The sequence below is a fragment of the Lissotriton vulgaris genome, chromosome 1_1 (assembly GCF_964263255.1).
Source record: "Lissotriton vulgaris chromosome 1_1, aLisVul1.2, whole genome shotgun sequence".
In the NCBI taxonomy this organism is placed as follows: Eukaryota; Metazoa; Chordata; class Amphibia; order Caudata; family Salamandridae; genus Lissotriton; species Lissotriton vulgaris.
Window position 1 is genome coordinate 1085921661 of NC_141685.1, and position 21370 is coordinate 1085943030.

Genomic DNA, 21370 nt, shown 5'->3' on the forward strand with positions numbered 1-21370 from the left:
GGTGTGGTGCAGGTAATAGTAATAGTGTAGTCCACTGTTTGTCAATTATCTCATGTCCTAGACACTGCTCCCACCTATTTCTCACATTGTGGCGATGAAGCTGGTGCTGTGTATGTAATGAAGCATACAGGACTGTGATCACTTTTCTGCTATGCTACACTCATGTGTCAGCAAGCATTGGAACACCTCTCAAAAAACTGGTACAGTCTGTCCATGTTCCCATATCTGGCCACCGCAGCAATGTGAGGCAGGACACAGAGCTTTCTTGGAATGCGTGCAGTCCTCCTACTGCATACAGGTGCCCCACAGTACACACCCCAGCGTCCAGCCACAGCAGTCAATTGTGTACAATTGTAATTCTCTTGATCCTGGGCAGTTCCCCCCAATAGCAGTACCGGGGCATATGGGAACACCAGTCCGCTTACTTGAACATACTTGAGCCTGCAGGTTTTAGCCATTGCCACAAATCTGTCCAGCTCTAGGGAAGATTGACCGGGCCCAAAAGCCACTCAGCTTTCGCGATTTCGCTCAGAGTGTGTGGTAAGTTCACCCTCTCCTAAATCGACTTGCCCGCTAGCCATTGCATTGGCCCTTGTAGCTGGGCCGACGCGTAGTATGGTTTATAATTGGTGGTACCTAAACCACCTCCAAACAATCCCTGTTGTGTTTTGCCAAGTGTCTCATGCCTGCCATTGCAGAGCCTTTGTATGCAGTTTACTACGACTTCAACTTAAAAAGAATTGTCAAGCCTCAAACTCCACTTTTATTACACATAAGTCATTCCTAAGGTGGGACTTAAGTAACCTCATGGGAAGGGTTGCATGTAAGTAAAAGGTAGGACAAGTATGTTTAATATTTACATATCCTGGTGGTGACAACCCCCCAAATTCGTTTTTCAATACTGTGAGGCCTTTCCCTCTCATAGGCTAGCATTTGGAATTCATTAAGTCACTTTTAAGCTGTAATTCCTGATCAATAAGTAGTAGCTTTTTATGTTGCATATCTTTCGAATGGTAATGATAAATCCTCCTCACTGGTGAAGTTGGATTTAACAGTACAGCTTCAGAAATGCCACTTTTAGAAAGTTGACATTTTCTCTGCACTTACTGCTCTCTGTGCCTGACAGCCTGTCTCCAATACACGTCTGGGTCTGGGTGAGGGCTACATTTTGTTCATTCACTCTAGACAGCCACAACACAGGAAGCATAGATGTGTCTGAGTACCCATCTACATGCAGCTGCATGCTAATGGCTTTGCCTGGGAAGGATGGAAAGGAGGGGTTAACACTCACTTAAATAGGCTGTGCCCTGTCCCCACTCAAAGGACTGATCAACCCCCTACACAGTTAGCCTGGCAGACAGGATTGAGTTGATTTGAAGTCACTTCCACATCAAAGGTACTTTTGGGTACAGGTACTGGGTCTCTGACCCCCTAAAATCAGGCACTACTGGACTTATAACTAAGCTCTGCCAGTAGCTGTGCTACTTAAAGGATTCAACTTGGCTGCATATCCGGAAGGCCTGCTTTTCTATTAGCTGCCCTGCTGCCTCCTGCTCTCTGCTGAAGGTAAGTAGGGCTCTGCTGAAGGGAAGCTGGACTCTGCCTTCACTCCAGTTGATCTCCAAGGGCTTGTTTGCTTGCCTTCTGTTGCTTGAGATTCAGCGATATCAAAGTCTCTACCCCTGCTCATGTGCCTGGCTCACTGGAAGCAGCCCAGATACTTGCAACATGGATTTCAAACATCTCCCGTCTGCATGTAGCAGAACTGATGCATCGACTCAGTTGCGGGAATAAAATCAGCACATCACCTAGGAACTAGTGCTTGCATCTAGAGATTGACACACCAAACAGCGTATCACCACCACTGCAGCTTAGTGAGAATGATGCATCCCTCAAAGGCGTGGCAAAATTTGACGCATTGCTCAGCGTCTCTTGACTCCAGCACACATCTTTGGAACCGACACATTACCTTCACAGCATGTAGGACTCGACATCAACGCATCTTGCTGTTTGCGACCAGGAAAGGTACTTTGTTCACCGAGGCCTACGTGGGTTGTGCAGCCGGCTGGCGTTCGGTTGGCCCAAACCTTGACTCTGCACCGGTCCAGCGTGAACTAATGTAGCCTTTTTAGCGTTTATTCCTTTAAAAATAAATATTTCAACATCTATATATTGGATTTGTGTTGTTTTGGTCTTGTTTTGTGTATAATATAATAATCTATTTTTCTAAAACTGTGTGAAGTCTTTTTGTGAGGTATTTATTGTGTTACTGTAAATGTGTGTTGTCCAAATACTTTACACATTTCCTCTTTCGATAAGCCTGACTGTTCTGTGACAAGCTACCAGAGGTGAGCACAGGCTATCTTTCAGTGTTTATCTAGCTTACCCTGACTAGAGGGGTGGTTCTTGCCTGGATGCATGCCTCAGCCAACCAGGAATGCCATTTCTCACACATCACTAATAATTCCTGTGCTGTATGTGGTCTGTGGGTGGTAAATCCAGCGGAACACCACCCAAACCTACTGTCTTATTGCTTGCGATATGAGAAATGGCTGTGTGTATGTCTCAAGTTGTATGGGTACCTCCAGCTTGTGCAACTGTACTAGGTTCACCCGGGGCAGAGGAATCGCCTGCACTTACTAATGCAGTGGGTTAGGGTCAATGCCCTGTTGTGCAGTATACAGGGTCTGATAAAACTCCACAAAAGCCGCATTGATTCCCGGCTGGATATGCTGTACGTCTCCGTCTTCTACGTGTGAGGCCCCATATAAACTCTTGTACGGGAGTCCAACAAATGCCCAATCAGTCATGACCAGGTGTCTCGCTTCGTGCGGCACCATTTTACATCAGATAATCGCATCTGCCATCCTGGGCGTTAGGGTGGGGCACCTCAGTTGTTTTGAGTCTGAGTCCATCGAGCTGCAGACATCCAAAACCACAACCATTTCGTGGTCGAGAGTCAGCTCCCTAAATGGATTCTTTTTTCTTTTTATAATATTTTTATTGAAATAAACGAGATGACATCCCCAAATGGATTCTTGCTGTGCTGCAAGACATCCGCAACAGCTTGCACTATCTCTCTGGCCACCTGTGCATCTGTGGGGCGTCCCCTGGACCTCCTGCCCCCTTCAGGTGCCGTATCCTCCTGTGGAATTGTAGTCCCCATGGACTGCAACCAGGAACAGGATTTCTCTGTCGATTAAAGGAAGTTCATTTTGTCGTCCTCAACAACCCTGAGTTTCGGGGGCACAGGAGGGCATATTTCATACCCATCTGGCAAAGTTGTTTGACCTGCCTACAGGAGCTATACTTCCGCTGTGGTGTAATCTTGGTAGGCATTGATAGTGCTTCCCACATAGAGCCACGGGTTCTTAGTATTGGAGAGCAGCAGAATGGAATCCCTGTCCCTGTAGTTTAGTAGCCGAGCAACTATAAGGCGCAGCACCTCTCCCAGTGGAGGTACGTGGCTCAGGACGAGAGGAGTCCTCTCAATGAAGAAACATTTTGGAACCCTACCAGCTAGGACCGTAGTTGTCAACCATTCCTACAAGAACAGATCCATGTTCTGGCCTTCTGTGTGCTCTGGTTTTCCAACAAAGGGAATGTTATTGCGCCTGGAATACCCCTTCGGAATCCTCTACCGTGAGCCTGAGATGTTTCACTTCTGATTGCAGGGTGCGTAACTAGGACAGTACCGGCTGTAACATGGGATTTATTGAAGTCAGCACTGACTCTTTATCATAAACATGCTCAGCCAACTTCATAAGATCTGCTTTATGGAAATTTGCCTCAATCATTATTGTGGAAGTCTTGTACTCCAGGTCTCTCCTGGTGGCAAGTATTGTTGGTAAAATTACATAGAATTGCCCAATATGTTTTTCCAAAGTGGATTCCATTTGCTACAGAATTTCAGATGCCGCTGTTGCTCCAGCCAGTGCCCTCATTATGTCCTTGGATAGGAGGGCAGTGGCGGCTCCTACGCTAAGGCGGAGGAGCATCGCCCCAATGCTGTGCAGCAGCGAAATAAAGGAAAAATAAAATGATAACAACAAGGTTATTATCATTTTATTTTGTCCTGCTGCCGCAGCTCTGCAGGGCAGAGTGGGGCTGCTTTGACACAGGAGCAGGGAGAGTGTCGAGCACACTTTGCAAGTGCACATTAATGTTTGGCCAGCTGTCTGGGGCCGGCCAAACATTCATGTGCACTTACCATGTTCTCCACCCAGGCTGCATTACAGCCTGGGTGGAGAACACATGCCCAGGCTCCCATTCCTGGTTGAGCGCTGAATCGTGGTACTCAGACCAATTTTTTGATTGGCTTAGGGGAGCCTGGGTGCTTACCAACCACAACCCTGCATTGCAGCGTTGTGATTGGCTTAGAGAGCCTGGGTACGCTTCCTGATCCTTCTGGTGGTGCATAGTGACGAGGAAAAGAGAGACTTAGAAAAAATACTGTGGCACCGTAAGTTTTTTTTAATTATTGTTTTTTATTATTTTAATTTTCCTTAAAGCTTAGCCACACCACTCATGACTTCGACAAGTTGATAGTGAACCCCAACAATTTCAAGGGGTTTGCTATCATCTGGAGGTTGTCTACAACTCACATTCAACAGGTTGTCATTGAGGTAGGGGGAAACTGGACTTTACAACCTCTGAAGGTGTGCTGTGACCCGTCATGACTGCTGTTAACACCCAAGGGGCACTTGTGAGGTCATAGGGGAGCACAGAAAATTGAAAATGCTCTAGGTCCACCATGAAACACAAGTACGATCTGTGAGACTGCAGGAGGTGTATATGAAAGTAGACATCCTGCAGGTCCAAAGCCACCAATCCAGTCACCTAAATCCAAGGCATACTGAACCTGGGCCACTTGAACACCTTGAATTTGTTCTTCTGTAAGAAAGCGTTCCAAGGGTGGAAATCTAAAATGGGAAGAAGGTCTCTGTCATACTTCGGCACAAGGGAGTAGCAGCTAGCCCCTATTACTGGGGCTGGAAGGGCAGGTGTTCCTTTGAAAGATACTCTGATATGGGCGGGAGATGCAGCAGGTCTTAAAGGAATGGCAGGGCATACATTGCTGAACAATCTAAAGGAACCAAATTCCAAATATTATCTTTTGCCACCTTGCAAGAAACGTCTGATCCTGCCTCCCACTGGGTGGTCCTGTGCCACTAAGGGCAACTATAGCAGCTTTGAGGCTGATGCCATAGGGGTGGGGGACTAGAAAGTGCACTGTCTATGGTGGCCTGGTCAATGTCTGCTTGATCCCTAACCCCGAAAAGACTGGGGTGCCTGATGAGGGGTCAGTGGGCCTTGGCCTTACCAGTATGCCATCCCTCTGGAGTACCCTCGAAAATATCAACTGTGTTTTCAGTGCTTGAATGAAGGAGCGGCTCAATTGAAGAGGTATGTTTAAAAAAGGTATAAGAATTTGGGCAGTTTCACCATTTTTATTAGGGCGAAGCAGCCTGCCAGTGACAATGGCAGAGAAGTCCAGGTAATACGATCAGTGAGTGTGGACAGAGCTCCTTCATAGTTGGATCATATCACTTCCTTTCTATCTCGAGATACTGCGACACCCAAATATTTTAGGTCTGCCTGACACCACTGCAATGGAAAGTCTGAAGTAAAGGGTATAGTGGCCTGTGTAAGGGGGAAAAGCTGCAACTTCTCCCAATTGATCGGAAAGCCTGATAGCCCCCTGAACCAGACTAATTCCTAGAGGATATAATTTAGGCTGAGATGTGGATCCCGCAGGAAGAGGGTCATGTCATCTGCGTATAAAAAAATCCAAAGATGACTAATAGAGTAGCACAGTGCGCATGCACGATGATGTTGTCTCAACTTGGCACCACCGCTAGAGCAGTAAGGGTGACAGAGGGCAGTCCTGTTGTGTGTCTCGTGTTATTGCGAAGGGAGAGGAGGTTGCTCCATTAACACGATCCCTAGTGACCCGAGTTGGAATAATAGAGTGCAATCCAGAACAGGAAAGAGCGAGGAAGCCCTATCTGACATAGAACGGCCATTAAGAAGTCCCACTAAATAGAGGTCTTATTGGCATCTAAAAAACACTGCTTCTGCAGCCAGATCAGGGTCAATATCCTGCAGAACTGCAAAAAATGTTCGCAGGTTATAGGATGTGGATCGACCAGGGATAAAGCCTGATTGATCTGGGTGGATCAGAAACTACATGAGGACAGACAAGCCATTAGCTAGTGCTTTGGTTAGGATCCTAACATCGCAGTTGAAAAGAGATTTAGGCATGCAGGGCTCACAGCGGTCGGGGGGTTGTCAGGTTTGAGCAGTGTGATGATCAGGTCCTTGCGCATAGAAGGGGGAAGTTGGCCATTCTGCTTCGCATCATGTAGGACAGAAACCAACACCATAGCCAGGGGTTCAACATACACCTTGCAAAAATCCCCAGATAACCCATCGGGCCCGTCGCCTTATCAGACTGTTATTGCTGTATTGCTTCCCTTACCTCATCAACCGTGAGTCCTGATCTAGGAGGTTTCTCTGAGTGTCTCTCAGTCAGATCAATGACACATCCTCTAGGCAGGAATCAACATCAATAGAATCACCCTTCTTTCAAGTATAGAGGGAGCTATAGAAAGAGGAAAAGGTTTGGTGGATACCATGAGTAATCATATATAGCTGGTCTCGCTCGCCCGGAATGCCCAGAATATTATTAGCAACCAATTACCTTTTAGTCATATTAGCCAGGGTGTGCCCTGGATGCTCGTCCTCCTCATATGTTCAAACCGTGGCATATTTGCCTCAGAACAGGCATTCTCTATTGGCCATTTCGTCGAATTCCAACATTACCGTCCTGATCTGCTAGGCCAGTCGAGGATCCTCCATGTTAGCCAGTAAGGCTTCTAACTGCTTGAGTTTGTCTTCCAAATGGGTGAGATGATCTCGCAGGTAGTGAGGAACTCCCCCAATTTTAGCAAGGCAGAGACCTCGGACAGTGGACCTAAACACTTTCCATACTGTACCCATCAGCGGCACTGATCCAGTGTTTCTGGTAAAGAAGTCAGATATTTCTTGCCTTAGTTCTTCCCACAATTGGTGGTCAAGAGGCGAGCATGCCGAAAGGCACCAGATAGCGCTCAGGAGCATCGGGCGGGAATGGACAGAACAAGTAGAACTTGGGAATGATCGGAGTATGTGCACATCAGATGTGCAACCTCCTGCACCCAGGGGGCCATCCCCCTTGAGATCAGCCAGTAATCCAGCCTAGACCAACTTCCACGTGCTCCTGATTAAAAAGTGGGTTGTGCGTTCTCTAAATGTCAATCAGATCATGATCCTCAATGTTACTTTGAAGGTGGCTGGAGGCAATGCTGCGGTAGGTGGGCATTATGTGTGAGCAGTCGATGTCTGCAGATATAACTGTGTTACAGTCACCGTCCCACAGTAGCAGAGACTGTCCTATGGATGTAACGTGGTCCCAGAGGCATTTAAAGTAAGTGGGGTATCTGTGTTAGGCCCATAGCAATTTACAATTGTAACAGCATGTGAGAGTATCTTCCCCAACATTATCGTGTAGTAGCCTTGTGCATCACGTAGGGAGCCCTGCTGTATGTACGGTACTCTCTTGCATATGAGTGTAACTGTCCAGTGTGTATAGGTGGAATACATGGAAACTAGTCTATAAGAAGCCCATCTGTCTGCGAAGGTCATATCTGTGGCGATACCCAAATAAGCATCTTGTGAAATGAAAATTATTTTTATAGAGCGCACATAGCTTCCCTGAGGCGTCCAAGCGCTGTAAAAGAGCTACGTGAATGCCATGTCTGTTGAGACATGACAAAATGTGTACTCGGCTGCGCGGTCTCCCAGCCCCCGAATGTTCCATGTGATGCATTTACAGGGTGCTTGGCGTCGACTCTGGTTGAGTAAGTCATGCTAATACGTGGGAAGGAAGTAGATGCAGCTCATAGTGAGGTTCAAGTCTGTAGTTCCAAGGTGGCAGCTCTGCACAAAATCAATATTAAACTAGTCAGAACTACAAAAGCACCTCACACATTCCCTTGCCCTTCCACTCCCACACTGATGGCCCAATCTCATCCCTCTCCAGTTGTACAACCCAAAGCTTCAACATAATGAACCCTGCATGAATGGCATCTGATAAAACATCAGTAAAGAAAAAAGAAAAAAAGAAAAAGCAATGCAAGCAATTGCTATAAGGGGTATCCTGCAGGTCACATCCAGAGAGGCAACAAGGGTCATCATCTTCAAAGCAAGTGCGTCTAGAGACACCCAGTACAGACCCTTCAAGTTTAACACTATAATGATGCAGTAACCCTTGTGGACCATCAGAGACGTGGACAGAACACAGAATGAAAAGAAACATCAGTGGAATCTTAGGGAAGGAGCATGGTCATCCAAGTCCTTCGCTGGCGAAGATGCATGTGGCGAAGTGGCTGGGGTTGTCTCAGGAGGCTCAAGACCATGGTGCTGGTGCATAGAATATGCAACTAAGTAGGGGTTGGTAAAGAAGTAATCCTTGCCCTGAACGATTATGCATAGTTGGGCCAGGGCAGCCTGGTACAGCTTCTGTTTGATCAGAACAAACTTATGTCTTCCCTCCTGGACAACCATTGTAAAATCTGGGTAGAGTGTCACTTTATGGCCGTCAAATTGTAGGGGTCGTTTTTCTCTGGCCAAGCGGACAACAGCGTCACAGTCCCGATAATTAAGGAGTCTGGCAACGATTGGGCATTTTGGGGCCCCTAGCAGCAGCTGAGCCACCAGGGTGCGATGCGCACATTCTACAATGAGGAGATCTGAGCAGGATTCAGCACCAAACAAGGTAATGAGTAGCTTCTCCATATAATCTTCCATCTTGCCTGTATTGGAAGATTCTGGCACCCCCAAAATGTGAAGATTGTTACAGCGGGATCTCGCCTCAGGTCTTCGTTCTTCGCTGATATGACCTTTAAGACTTTCTCCATGATGAGCAATGTGTCCCCTCGAGATGAGATAGTAATCTCCACTACAGGAATGTGGTGCTCCATCTCCTCCAACTGACATTCGTGTTTCTCCAGTTTGCGTGTGATGGCATCCATTCTGCTGTCCATCATTGACTCAACGGATGTCAAGCTTTGCTGCATTGCCACCAAAAGTGTTTTCATGTCTGTGGAGTCAGGAGTCACGTCCGAGGTTTCTCAGCATGAACCTACGTTGTCCACTGGGCTCGGTGAGAGTCAAATTGGAGTTTGGCTTGGTGGCCCTCAGATTTGCCCATCGAGTTCAAAGTTATGCAGCACCAGAGAGAGCCAGGCGAGAGAGCCAGGCTAAAATCAGCTTCGAGGACAGGGCACCTCCACGAGGAGAGCACAGAATGCAGCAGCAAGGGGCAGATGGGTGTCAACAGGGGGAGGGGTCAAGGAGTGTATGTGTACAGGGCCCATCTCCTCCCCGGGCCAAAGAGACAATGAGCAGGCAGGGATGTGTGGGTCAGTAAGCAGCCTCAATGTGTGACCCACAGCTGGGATAGACCTCCGGGCATCTATCCAAGCCAAGTGTAGGCACTACAACTTGGGAGAACGCAGTTCACTGGGCATCTCTCCTACCTGTTCAGGACAGGGCACCCCCATCAGGAGAGGGCAATCACGCAACTCCGAAGGCCAGCTAGATCGGCAACAGGGACTCATGTCCTCATAGTTAATCCAGGAGAGGGATGCTGGGATTGTCCGCAACAAGAGAGGAAGAGCCCAGGTCTCACCACCACTAGCAAAGCAAGCGCAGGGGGCACGAGCAGACAAAGTACACTCGGCAACTCACTATGTCCTGAGGGCTAGGGCCACACGTACATCTATGGAAAGGGGCCCTCCTTCTTCCTGTACCTCCAAGTAAGGGCCTTACCAGCCGGCATGTCAGAGATTATATGTTTAAAATGCCACCTAGGTGTAGGAGATCAGGGGCCCTCTCCGCCCCAAAATCAATGCCTCCTTTTACATGGCAGAACGGTCAAATCATGGCTCTCTGATGGGTAGGCATCCCCAGCAGTGCAAAATATGACAGAGGGGCTGGTTGCACTAGTCTGCACCTCGCAATCACCCAGGGCACAACATTAATTAATTAACCCTGGACGTAGGACTATGCTATGCTCGCGTAGTTTGGTCAACTACGTGCTACGTGAATTGCATGTAGCACAGTGCAAAAACGCGTAGCGGGCATTTTTTGCTTGCTCGCGGTCCTCAACGTCATGTTGGCGACTGCGAACGTGCAAAATGACATCCCGGCGATACTTTTTCCTTGTCCGCTATCAGCAACATCAAATTGCAGATCGCGAGCGTGGAAAATAAACCTCTCTGCAAGATTCTCAATGCGGGAAGGTCAGGTTTCTCACGATGAGAAACTACCAGTCCGCGTTGAGAAAACTGCAGGTCCAGTCCTGGCAAGCATCACGCATCAGGCGTGATGCTAACGCATTCCAGTGTGGTGATCCGCATCACCGCATTGAAATGCATTGTCACGAATTTGCACAGTGTCTGAGTGCCAGGGAAGCATTGCCTAAAACGGTAATATCATGGAGTTTGGTAGCTGGCAGAGCGCCGCCTGTGGCGTGCATGTACTGCTCCTGTCAGCTTGGTGCTTGTAGCGTAGCTGAGCAAAGGCTGCTACAATGTATAATCTTAATGATGTCCGCCACAGATCTCTCAGCCAGCATGACTTCAGCACTGCGCAAAGGCTACCAACGTCACAGCCATGGCCCAGTCAGATAAAGCCATACCTTGCGCCGCGGGGGTAACGTCACGTCCTGCTGCGGAAGGCGGGAAGTTTGTTTTGGAAGGGACTAAGCCGCGAGGGGCTGTTTATTGGTGAACGGGCGCCGGCGCTGCACTCATCACGCTCGCAGAACTGCCTTCTTCTCATCCCGGGCCGTCAAAAATCGCCATGTGGAATATATTTATAGCCAAGCCTCAGGTCACGGAGCCAGTGACCGATCCAGTAGCATCGGCTGCCCAGGACAGGCTTCTGCCACTGCCCTGCAGACTCACCGAGGACTGTGGGTCGCGCTACATTGGAACGGAGCTGCACTGGCAGCATAATTCAAACAGTTCAGTCAATAGCACGCATGATACTGTTGCTGAGACGTCTTCGGGCCGGCAGCATTCACGTGGCATGGTGTCATGTAGCCGATAATCACCCAGTTCTTGTGTTCGATTACTGACAGCCTGCAGGCTGATAGTCGGGCGTCAGTTATGTTTCTATATTTTGTTGCAGCTGAGTGCCCACACCGCTGCCTGCGCCCAGTCCGCCAGTTTAATTGGTGCCACAGTGCCAGCCTCTTCCGCGAACATTCATTCACTTGATAACCAGAGCTATCCCAGAGGCTGCAGCACATTAAGTTGACCCGAATGTCACACCCTGGTGTGTGCCAGCATGCTGCAAGACTCTGTACCGGCCAGCTTGCCTCACTCAAGTCTGTGTGATTATTGTTGTATATTTACATATGATAATGATTTACAGCGCGAGCCTCAGCCTGTAGTTCACTGCTCACCTCAGGCAGTGGTGGCGCCCCGGCAGGCTGGGGTCAGCTGATACTCCACTGTATTGATTGATACTACCAGCTGAGATCCGCGGTGGCGCATCTCAGCTGGTAGTTTGGGTGGACAGTTTTGTTGTCAGCAGAACGGACCCTTTAGTAGTTTTTAAAACTTCTGGGTCTTTCTGGTGATTAAATTATGTAACCTAGGGGCATTTTACGAGAAGACTAATTCAGTTGCATCAAATGTTGGACCACATGCTTGCCTTCGTTATATCTTCATGAATTTGCCATCTGGGACACGTTGAGGAGTTGCTCGTACTGCTAGGTTTTCCATTTACATGGCCTTGGCTGGTTTCACTGGTTAACTACTGAAGCTGGGTTTTTATCTTGCATATTAATCAAAACTTCACAGACGGAGCACCACAAAAATACTAGTTACTGCTTTAATTTACTTGCAAGGAAGAGTCACTCGTTTGGCAGTAGAAAGTCACTCATACACACACTGAAAGCACAAGAATGTCACACATAAGCAGCCTGAAAACGTGCCACCTATGCTGGTTATAAGAATTAAACACTCATTGCAGTGTTTGATTGGTTTATTGTCTGTCCAGTCAGGTGCTGCTCACTACAGACTAGTAAGTGCTAATATGCTAATAGTACCTTCTCAAATCCTTATTTAATTTACTTTCACTTTTTGCGAGTCATGATCTTGAGCCAAAGCAAACCTGGCACTAGGTTAGTGCACTTCCGTTTCTGGCGCTTTGCGCAGTTTTAAGATATTCTTAGTATTTCTCGTTGCTCAAATGAGTCTAATTTCTGATATTTATGTTTCCCTCACCTTCGTCTTCATTGCTTGATTTTGCTCGTGAGAAAGTGTCACTCATAGTCGTTGAATGTCACTCATAATTACACTGAAATTATGAAAATGTCACACATAAGCAATCTGAAACCTTGGCAGCTATGCAGCTCGAGTACATATCTACTCGAGCGGCAGAAAACGACCGCTTGCACTGAGCAAGATGCCATTTGCAATGATTGCGACTGTAGGGGAATAAAATCAGTTGAGCTGTGACGAGGGCAGTGACAAGGGAGAGAGAGCCCCCCCCCCCCCCCACCCACCCCACCCGAGCAACTCAAAAGCAAACTTGAAGAGGCAGGATGATGGTGGATTGTTTCCCCGAACTGTAGGAGCCTCATGGGAGGGCAGCTGTCATGCGAGCCGGCTCTATGGCAACACCACCTATTGGGACAGGTTATCCTCCAGCACCAGCCACACTGGGCTGGTGTAGATTTTAGTGTCAGATTGGAAGTTGACTCTGGCGATAGAGTGGAACCCGAGACGGGTGCAAAAGGTGCTACCCTGACTGGTGCGCAAGAGAGAGCCAGTAAAGTGCCAAAGATGTGCAACATGGCCTCTTTAAACATTGCCTATGAACCGGAAAACTCAGAGTGCATCGGGATCAGATGTGGAATTAGCTCCTCTGTAGAGGACTGGGAATGAGGCTGAGGGGCTGCCATGTGACCATGAGACTTTTCAGGCTGAGAGTGGGTGGACTGGCACAAATTTCGCTAAGCCTTCGTGTTTCCTCTTCAACTTTACGTACGATTTGTTGTGGGACCAGCCTTGAGAGAGGCAACAAGTCCGGGCCTTTGACTTCGAATGGGACTGCCATGACTTCTTTTGGTGCTCTGCGGCATATCGCTTCACTTCATATTTCCGAATAAACCTTCAGATTCATAACGGCACACTCCTCACTGGACTTGGATTCGTAACCCGAACCCAAATATTAGAAGCACACCTTATGGGGGTTTGTCACAAATATTAGTTTACCACATCCCCTACAAGGCTTAAACCCTGTCGTTTTCGAAGAGGACATGCACAGAGAGAAAAAAGTTGGCTGTAGATCTGTGAAGGTGCAGAAAGAAAGGAACTGATGTCGATATGCAAGGATGGTGCTTATGTGTGGCTCAATCATCACTTCCAGGGCGAAACAAAAGCAACACAGAGCCTCACGGCGCCACCTACCAGTGTGCGGGAGCAATGCTGTCCAAATCTTCCTAATTTAATCTGGCGCTGGGTGACATTTTTAAAGCGGAGGAATCTGTGATTAGAAGTATCCTTCAGAAGTACTATTATTCAATTTTTATAAAGTAGTTTCAAATTGCACACCAACTTTTTACTAATGGAATAAGATTTTGCGATCCGACCTGTGTCCTAATTGGTAAGTTCACAAAGTAAATCACTAATTAATAGGCCTTTCACAAGGTGCGACGCAATGTGATTGGATTCACCCACAGGGACGATGGCCTGCAAGGGACAGCAGACCAGCATCCATTCCAAAATGGAAAACTTTTTTCCCCAAAGAGACCTGTGCTCATTAAGGAACCGTGATACTGCAAAATAAAACAAAAGTATTCCGTTTTGGAAAACTATCTCCCACACCAAATCAGTTACCATCTCCCTTGAAGAGTCAGTTAATGGTCAACTGATACATTCAATACTGTCACGCAATTTTGAAGGAGCCCCTTTCACACCCCTTCCAAACTGCATTTTGATATGGGTCACAGAACCCATTTTATGAGTAGAGAAAACAGTTCTGACTTGCAGAATGGGTTTTGTGCATAGGAATGGACCATTTTGGGATTCGAACCCTGTGAGTTTGTGAATCTCAGAGTTTGCAACCACAAAAGGGCCTAGTACACCTGGCCCATTGCTATAGAGTGGGATGATAGAGCACTGAACCTTCCTTTAAAGCCCAGCTGAGAAAAGTACAATAGGCTGATGAAAAAGTATTACGCCAATGTACAGCACTATAACATGTATTGGTGGTGACTCAATGTTCCATCCAATCCCTGATGCAATCTTGTTGCGTTGCACGCATGAGGCACAAATCCTTGAGTGGGGCTGAAACATGGGTGAGTATCGTTGGATACATTATCCCCCTTTGTCATGTTGGCAAGTTTTCCTTAAAATATTTCCCTCCTTTTGGTCGACCCTGTTGCCATATGGGAAGGAAGGTTTAGTAAATGGTTCCAGAGTCCCGCTTAGAGAAACACATTTCACCCCTAGGACAACGGGTGCTGGCCAGTGCTCAAACCCCTGTCTATACACAACAGCTCTTAAATGCAAGGCCAAAATGAAAAAGGCAAAATATTCAGTGACTGGTCAATAGTCAAAAACAAAAATGGATATACAGTTTAAGACTAATAACATTACGAAGAGAAAAAAAAACTTCAGAAAAGTTCAGACATTTTCTTACTAATCATCCTTAATGATACAACATCTAAATAGATTCGTCCGGAGAGCACTCTGGATATGACTGTTGCCCCTGCACTGCACGAAATTCCTTCTGAATGTTCAGTATAGTGTACTAGTCTAGTTCCTCACCATCATGCTGTGCTCGGCCCCCTCCCACTACAACTTTAGATGGATGAGAAAGGCATCAATGAGACTGCATCCACTTTGTAACATCTTCAGCTGAAGACAATGAAAATCTTTTAGTTGTTGCTCATAGAAGCTGCAAGCCAGGGTGATAAGAAGGAGTCGTACCTGCTCATCCCGGCTGCCATCCCTCAGAAAGATCTGTTTTTGTCGCGAGATGGAGATGGTTTTGTAGTATGCCACCAGGGCGTTGACGGACTGGAACTTCTCAGACCACAGGTAGTAGTTGCCTCTGGTATCTCGCATTACCTTAAAGTGCTGGACGTCGTCTTCATGCCTGATAAGAGGAAGGGGCAACCATCAAACAATGACTATATTTACTGAAGAAGATTCACCAAGCATGAAAATACCCAAGTATATGACCACAGTGAGTGCGTAGGCTACACCACTGTGGCCACAGGGCAGACCCCATTTACCTTAGGCCGTGATTCTATCATTTCACAGCTGAGGCTTGGATCTTTGGCTATCCCTCTATGACTGTAGGTAACCACTGTAAGTGATCAACACTCAGAAATTATTTTACCATTAACTTGCACTTCTTTCAAACCTAAAGTCCATCCTTGGCCAATTAACTGCAGGGCATCTCAATGTGATCATCTTTTCATGTATTTAACATGTCAATTTCTTTTTTAATGGAAGGCAATTAATCCTTGATTCAAGCACTGCCTCGTCCCACCTGTAACTTTCCCAACTCCAGAAAGACTCTTCACTGGGATCTCCGAATCAGATAACCCGATGCTGTGGAGGCAGGAAAGGATTTACTTGGGATACCCACTCACGGAAGAGATATGAGCTCCAGAAACTATGCACCCAGGGATCCGGCCAGAAGAACCCACCTGGTGAGCTTTTTCCATCATTAACACCGGAGGCGTCTTTCCCAACCATGAGCTCTTTCAGTGCCACAAGCGCCCTTCACTGAAGGCTCCTGCCAAGGAGATCTGAAGCTAGTCACCCACAAAGCTCTGGAACCTTCCTTAGCTTAGGCTTGCAACTAACTCCGGCTTGGGTGGTCTTTACGAGAGTTTGAAAGGTGAAAAGTAACTTTTATTACCAGTTCATGTAGCATACCCATGTACTCGAGTCACAGCTTGGCCCGCCCACAGATCCCTAAAAGGCCGCTATGTGCATTTTGAAAATAGCTGCACAATTCTAAAACTCCTGTAGATATCAACTGGCCTATGTTAACTTCCATTCTAGCAAATTTCCTACTAACCTTAATAGAAAGTGCTTTAGTTTATTTTTGATCAGCCTTTCTCTTTTTAGAGCCCCATGTCGAGTGGTGCAGAGTGGCATCTCAAGAAGATATACAAAAACGAATGATCCCAAGCTTTAACCTGGTAAATTCAAATGCTCTTCCACCAAGATTTTACACCTGTTGTAAGCAGAAAGGGCCTAGTATCATGGGCTCATATGCAATGACGGACTGGGTAATTCAAGGTCCAGAATGTTATTCACCATTCAGGGCCCGGAAACTGCTGATGGCCAGTAACTGAGGTGGAGATACCACCTGGACAAGTCCCTGCTCCTCCAGTTACCATCCATCTATTAATAGCTCCCTTGGTGGCTGTTTTTTAATACATGCTCACTATTTTTATGCTCGCTGAGCCACAGGATACAATCTATCTCAGCTGATGAGGGGTGTTACCCTTAAACCAGTCCCAGGATGCTTGTTTCCGACCCAGCCAGGAGCTGGCCTGACAGTTCAGGCTTGACTTTTCCCATGAGGAGCAGGGTCAAGACTGATTTGCTTTTGGCTGGGTCCAAACTGGGGTGGCATAGTGACCAAAAGAACGATGGATTCAACCCAGATGTCTTGACTGGGGGTGAGCGGTTGAAAAATGTCAGCACTCCGTCCCTAATCTTGTTGTGTTTGCTATGTTCACTATTTTTATAGCACACAATTGTCTCAAGTCTTTATCTCTTAGCTGAGTGGTGGTGTGCTTGTTCATTCTTAAATCCCCCGGCACATCTGCTCACCTCGGCCTGCAGTGCGACGGATGACCGAGAAAAATGTCAGTGGGACATTTTGAAACATCTATCTGCAAACCTGTAGAAATGGACCTGTGGGAGCTCAGTTAAAATAAGTCCAAACTTTAGCTACTATTCAAGGCCTGCCAGCCGTCTTCACACACATTCCCTACCGGCTGGGCGTCATTCTGTAACCCCGGTCATTCATGCTGTAAACCCGGGGATATCGTTCTGTAACACCGGGCCATCATGCTGTATAGCCAGCCCATCATTCTGTCAATCAGTGAATTTTGGCCAACATACTGAAAACCCAGGTGATAATTCTGTGTCCTTTGGTCACCATTCTTTGCGATTCGGCTATCATTGTGTAAACCTGGGCCATCATTCTGTAACCATTATCCGTCATTTTGTAACATGTAACCATTATTGTGTAACAGGAAGAAGAATAAGATGTAATTTTGTAACATGAGCCAAGTAACCTCTAAAACGTGTTCCTCATTCAATTCTGGGTTAACTGTTAGAATTACTTTTGTTTGTAATACAGTGTGAATTAATCCAATTGTGTGAGTGCAATCAATTCCAAAATGAAAGAAGTTATCAATCTTTTTAATAAATTCGTTTTAACGCATGTCTGTTCTAAATACAAATTCTCTTACAGTGGAAAATGCACGCTTTCTTTACCAGGTCCCTGCAACCTACCGTTGCTCACTAGCCTGCTCTAACTTGGCTCCCTAACCCCAGAATTATTTCCTGCTGTGTGTCTAAGACACGTTATTTTTTTTAAGTAAAATGATTGGTAATCCATGGAGTTCCACAGCCAAACAGCAGGGGTCAGTATTGCACCACATACCCCACAATCTCAGGCGAGAAATGTTTAAAGGACACGCATTTTGCAAGGATTAAAACAACGGCTTTATTACCAAACAGCTCACAAGAAGCTCCACATTTTCTATTATGTTTGTGGAGTTTTTGCTGTTCCATAATTCTCTTTCAGTTAGAGGAGTTTTAAAAAGAACGTGTTTGAGACTAAAGCTTTGCGCCTCCTACCGAAAATACCCGAGTGTGGGTCCTACTCCTAGTCACCTGGAGCTCTGTGCTTTTCCCGAAGAGGGCAGGACCTGAATACCTCCGTGACATGGAGTTTTCTGCTCTTGATACCTTTAATACCGGACAGGACCGGCATACCTCAGTGACCGGGAGCACTCTTCTCTTCCCACCTTTCATGTTAGAAATAACGAATATGTTTCAGTGACCCGGACCGCTAGTTTCCTTGCTTATTCTGGCTGCCTGGTATTTTTTGCTGCACGCTGGGAGTAGTGGTTCTTCGTCATTCCTTATGACCAGGAAGTCTTTCTTTTTTTTTTTATTTCAAAATATTTTATTGAAAATAAATTTTACATATACAAAAACAAAACAGTTGTCTTACTTTGGGCAGCTCTTACAATGTGTACTTTGGCACAGGGTAATGTAATTCAGCTCTTGCACCACTTTTAGGTCTCGGCTACAGCTGTCTGTAATCAGACCTATTGTTTCCTATCTGGTCAGACTTCAGTATTTGGGTTCTTGGAGGGCCATAAAGATGAATGGGCAGGCCATATAAATTGACCCTGGGCGGTGAACTCCGCTCCGCTCGCGGAGTTTGCTAAATTTTCCGCAATCCTCGTTACACGCAGTTCCAAAAAATGAGTATTTGACCTCGCTCGTTTTCGTCAACGATAAGTTGGCAATTGCGAGCGAGGAAAATTAACCTTCCAGCGAGATTTCTCAATGCGGGGGTCAGGTTCCTCATTGCGAGTGGTCGCGTATGCTTGCGACCGCTCGCGTTGAGAAACAGCCCGTTCACGTTGAGAAAGCTACTGCTCGAGTAAAAATCGACTTGAGCGGCAGAAAAAGAAAGCAGGGACCGGTTGCAATGTGCATAGTGCCGTTCGCGATGATAGCACAGTGCGGACAAGCATCCGGCACTGTGCAATCACCAAGAGCGGCATTTTTCTATCGTACTCCGCCGCTTGCTGAGCTCCGCGTAGTGAGGCGGAGGTATATTTTTTAAAACTTTGCAGGAGTTCCGCGTAGACCAACTCCGCAAACTCTGCCCAGGGTTAATAAAGATGAGTGGGGTTGTCCAGAAACTCCCAGGTGTCTGTGAACTGGGTCTGTGCATGCTGGGTGGTCTTGTATGGGTGTGAGCTACATACCTTAACTACTGCTGGGTTCTGTCTACTAGATGTGGCTGCGAATTTCTAGAGGTTAAAACCTATAGGCTCTCTCCACCTCACCCTCCTTTATGTCTGTGTCCCCCTCCTCTCTCCTGACTTCACCCGCCTTACTCTCCACTTCACCCTGCTGTCCCGCTAACTTCACCCTCAACTGACTTCCACCTCATTCTCTTCTCTTCACTTCACACTACTCTCTCCACCTTATCCACCTCTTTCTGTGTCCCTTCACTTTCTCCACTTCACCTTCATATATCTCTCACCTCACCCTAACCTCTCTCTACACTTTATCCAACTTTCTCACTTCTAACCTCGCATCCTGTCACAGAGTGTCAACTTACTCTCACTAGACTTCACCCTTCTATTTCCGCCTCAGCCCTCTCTCTCCGCCTCATCCTTCTCTTTATTCCTCGCCCTTTTCTTATCTGCGTCCTCCTCTCACTCTTGCTCACCCTTCTGTCTTAACAATTCACCCTTGTTCTCTCCCCATGACGATTCTCCTTTTTTTCCTCACTATGCTCTCCTCTGCCTCAGCCTCCTCCCTATTACCCTCCCCTCGCTAGGCTTCGCTGTTAACTTTCTCTTCACTCTCCCTTCTCTCTCTTATCAGTTTAGGAGGAAAGTAGTAGCAGCACTATAATCAGGGCCTCTGGAATTATGCAACAGGGGAGGACCAAATTACTCATCAAGGTTAACTAAATTATGCTGTATAATGTGGGGTAGTATTACGTCAGTGGTTCCCAAACGTATCCAACCTGTGGCTCCCTTGACCTAATTGGCAGTTGGGCGTGGCTCCCCATCATGTCACTTTTTTTTAACCTGTGGGAGGATGTAAGCCAGGCCTCAGGAGTACTTCCAGTTTTCGCCCTGAGGTTAATTGGGATGAAGCTGATGAAGGTATTATATTATAATCATATTTGTAACAAAATTAAAAGATAACGGTCCGCCCTCTTGCTCACAACACCCCATAGGCCGCCTGGTGTGCACCTGTTCATGTGCAACGGCTAACTTTTGGCAAGTATGCCTGCACAGCGGCTGCTTTCTTTTATATTACCGATTATATATGAAGTTTGTTTAAATTTGCAACACCCAGCCTATGAGTATTAAATCCTCTCTGAGTCTTCGCCATAGCTCAGCCTCAGCTCATAATGTTGAGTCACAAGAGAGACAAAAGAACACAGTCTTAATCTGCATGTGGGAGGCTTGCTGACTGTATTGTAATGCGATGGTCCTGGCAGGGACAGAATAATCGTAAACATAGGAGAGTGCAAATTTTAGCTGTCCTATCACGGCTGACATGCTGCACTCCAAGCACATTCCACCAAACAACATCTTTTCCCTGAGGAGAATCACACTGAGATGTCCTCGAATCACGAGAAACAAACGCTTTGAAATAAGTAAAGTAAACAGCTGTAACTTTATACTCGCACCGTTTTGCCTGTTAGCGCCCATGTCTCTTCCTGGAGCAGTGGGGAGCGAATCCAGCAAAAGGGAAAACTTTGGTAATTACTACAGCAAAGCAGAATAGATGAGCACTCACTGTTGTGACAATGCCGGGCCCCGGGGAAAGCAGAGTCGCAGACTAGTCTTTCCCCGGGGTCTTTCGCGCAGGGGATAGTCCAGGCAGGGGAAGGGGAGGAGTTAGGGGGTGGGTACTTAAGCGCGGGGGAGGAAGGGATCTTCCTCTTTTCTGCGCCTGGCACCATCGGGAGGGAGCTCGAAAGGAGTTGTAGTTAGTGCGTAGTTTGAGGCCTAGTGCTACTTTTTTGATTGTGCTCGGAGCTGTTCTACGGCAGCTATGGTTTATCTTGTCCTCTTGTTCTTGTTTTTGGCTCGGGTAGGATGTCTGGTGTGTCTGCGGAACAGGTCCGTGAGGCCTTGTTACTGCTTGCTAGGGCCGGCCGCGAGGACCTGATTAGGCCCGGGGTCATGGACCAGGCCTGGGTGGGGGCCACCAGGGGCACGAGGGCTGCCTCGGCCGGGGTGCATGCGGCGGTTTTCGCCTGCTTGGAGGATGACCAGGTCCTGGAGGGTGGGCCTGAGGCCAGGAGGGGGGGGGGGGGGGGGGGGGGTGTTCCCAAGGATACGGCGCGGGGCGGGAAACGCAGGACAACCTCCGCGCGCCCCTTCCCCCCGTTGGAATTTTTGCCTGGGGCCTCGGGGGCGGCCGTGAGGGCCGCGCCTGCTGCGCTCCCGCTCCGCGGGCCCCTGTTGGCGCCGGCCGGCGCCACGCGGGGGGAGGAG

General features: G+C 47.4%; 1 protein-coding gene across 1 annotated transcript in view; it reads right to left on the bottom strand.

The window, feature by feature from the left end:
- Positions 1 to 21370, bottom strand: part of GRAP2 (GRB2 related adaptor protein 2) — a 537997-nt gene that overhangs the window by 194548 nt on the left and 322079 nt on the right. Inside the window, exon 5 of the mRNA XM_086963467.1 lies at positions 15054 to 15222. Coding sequence (XP_086819593.1) covers positions 15054 to 15222 — 169 coding nt within the window. The remainder of the gene's footprint in view (positions 1 to 15053; positions 15223 to 21370) is intronic.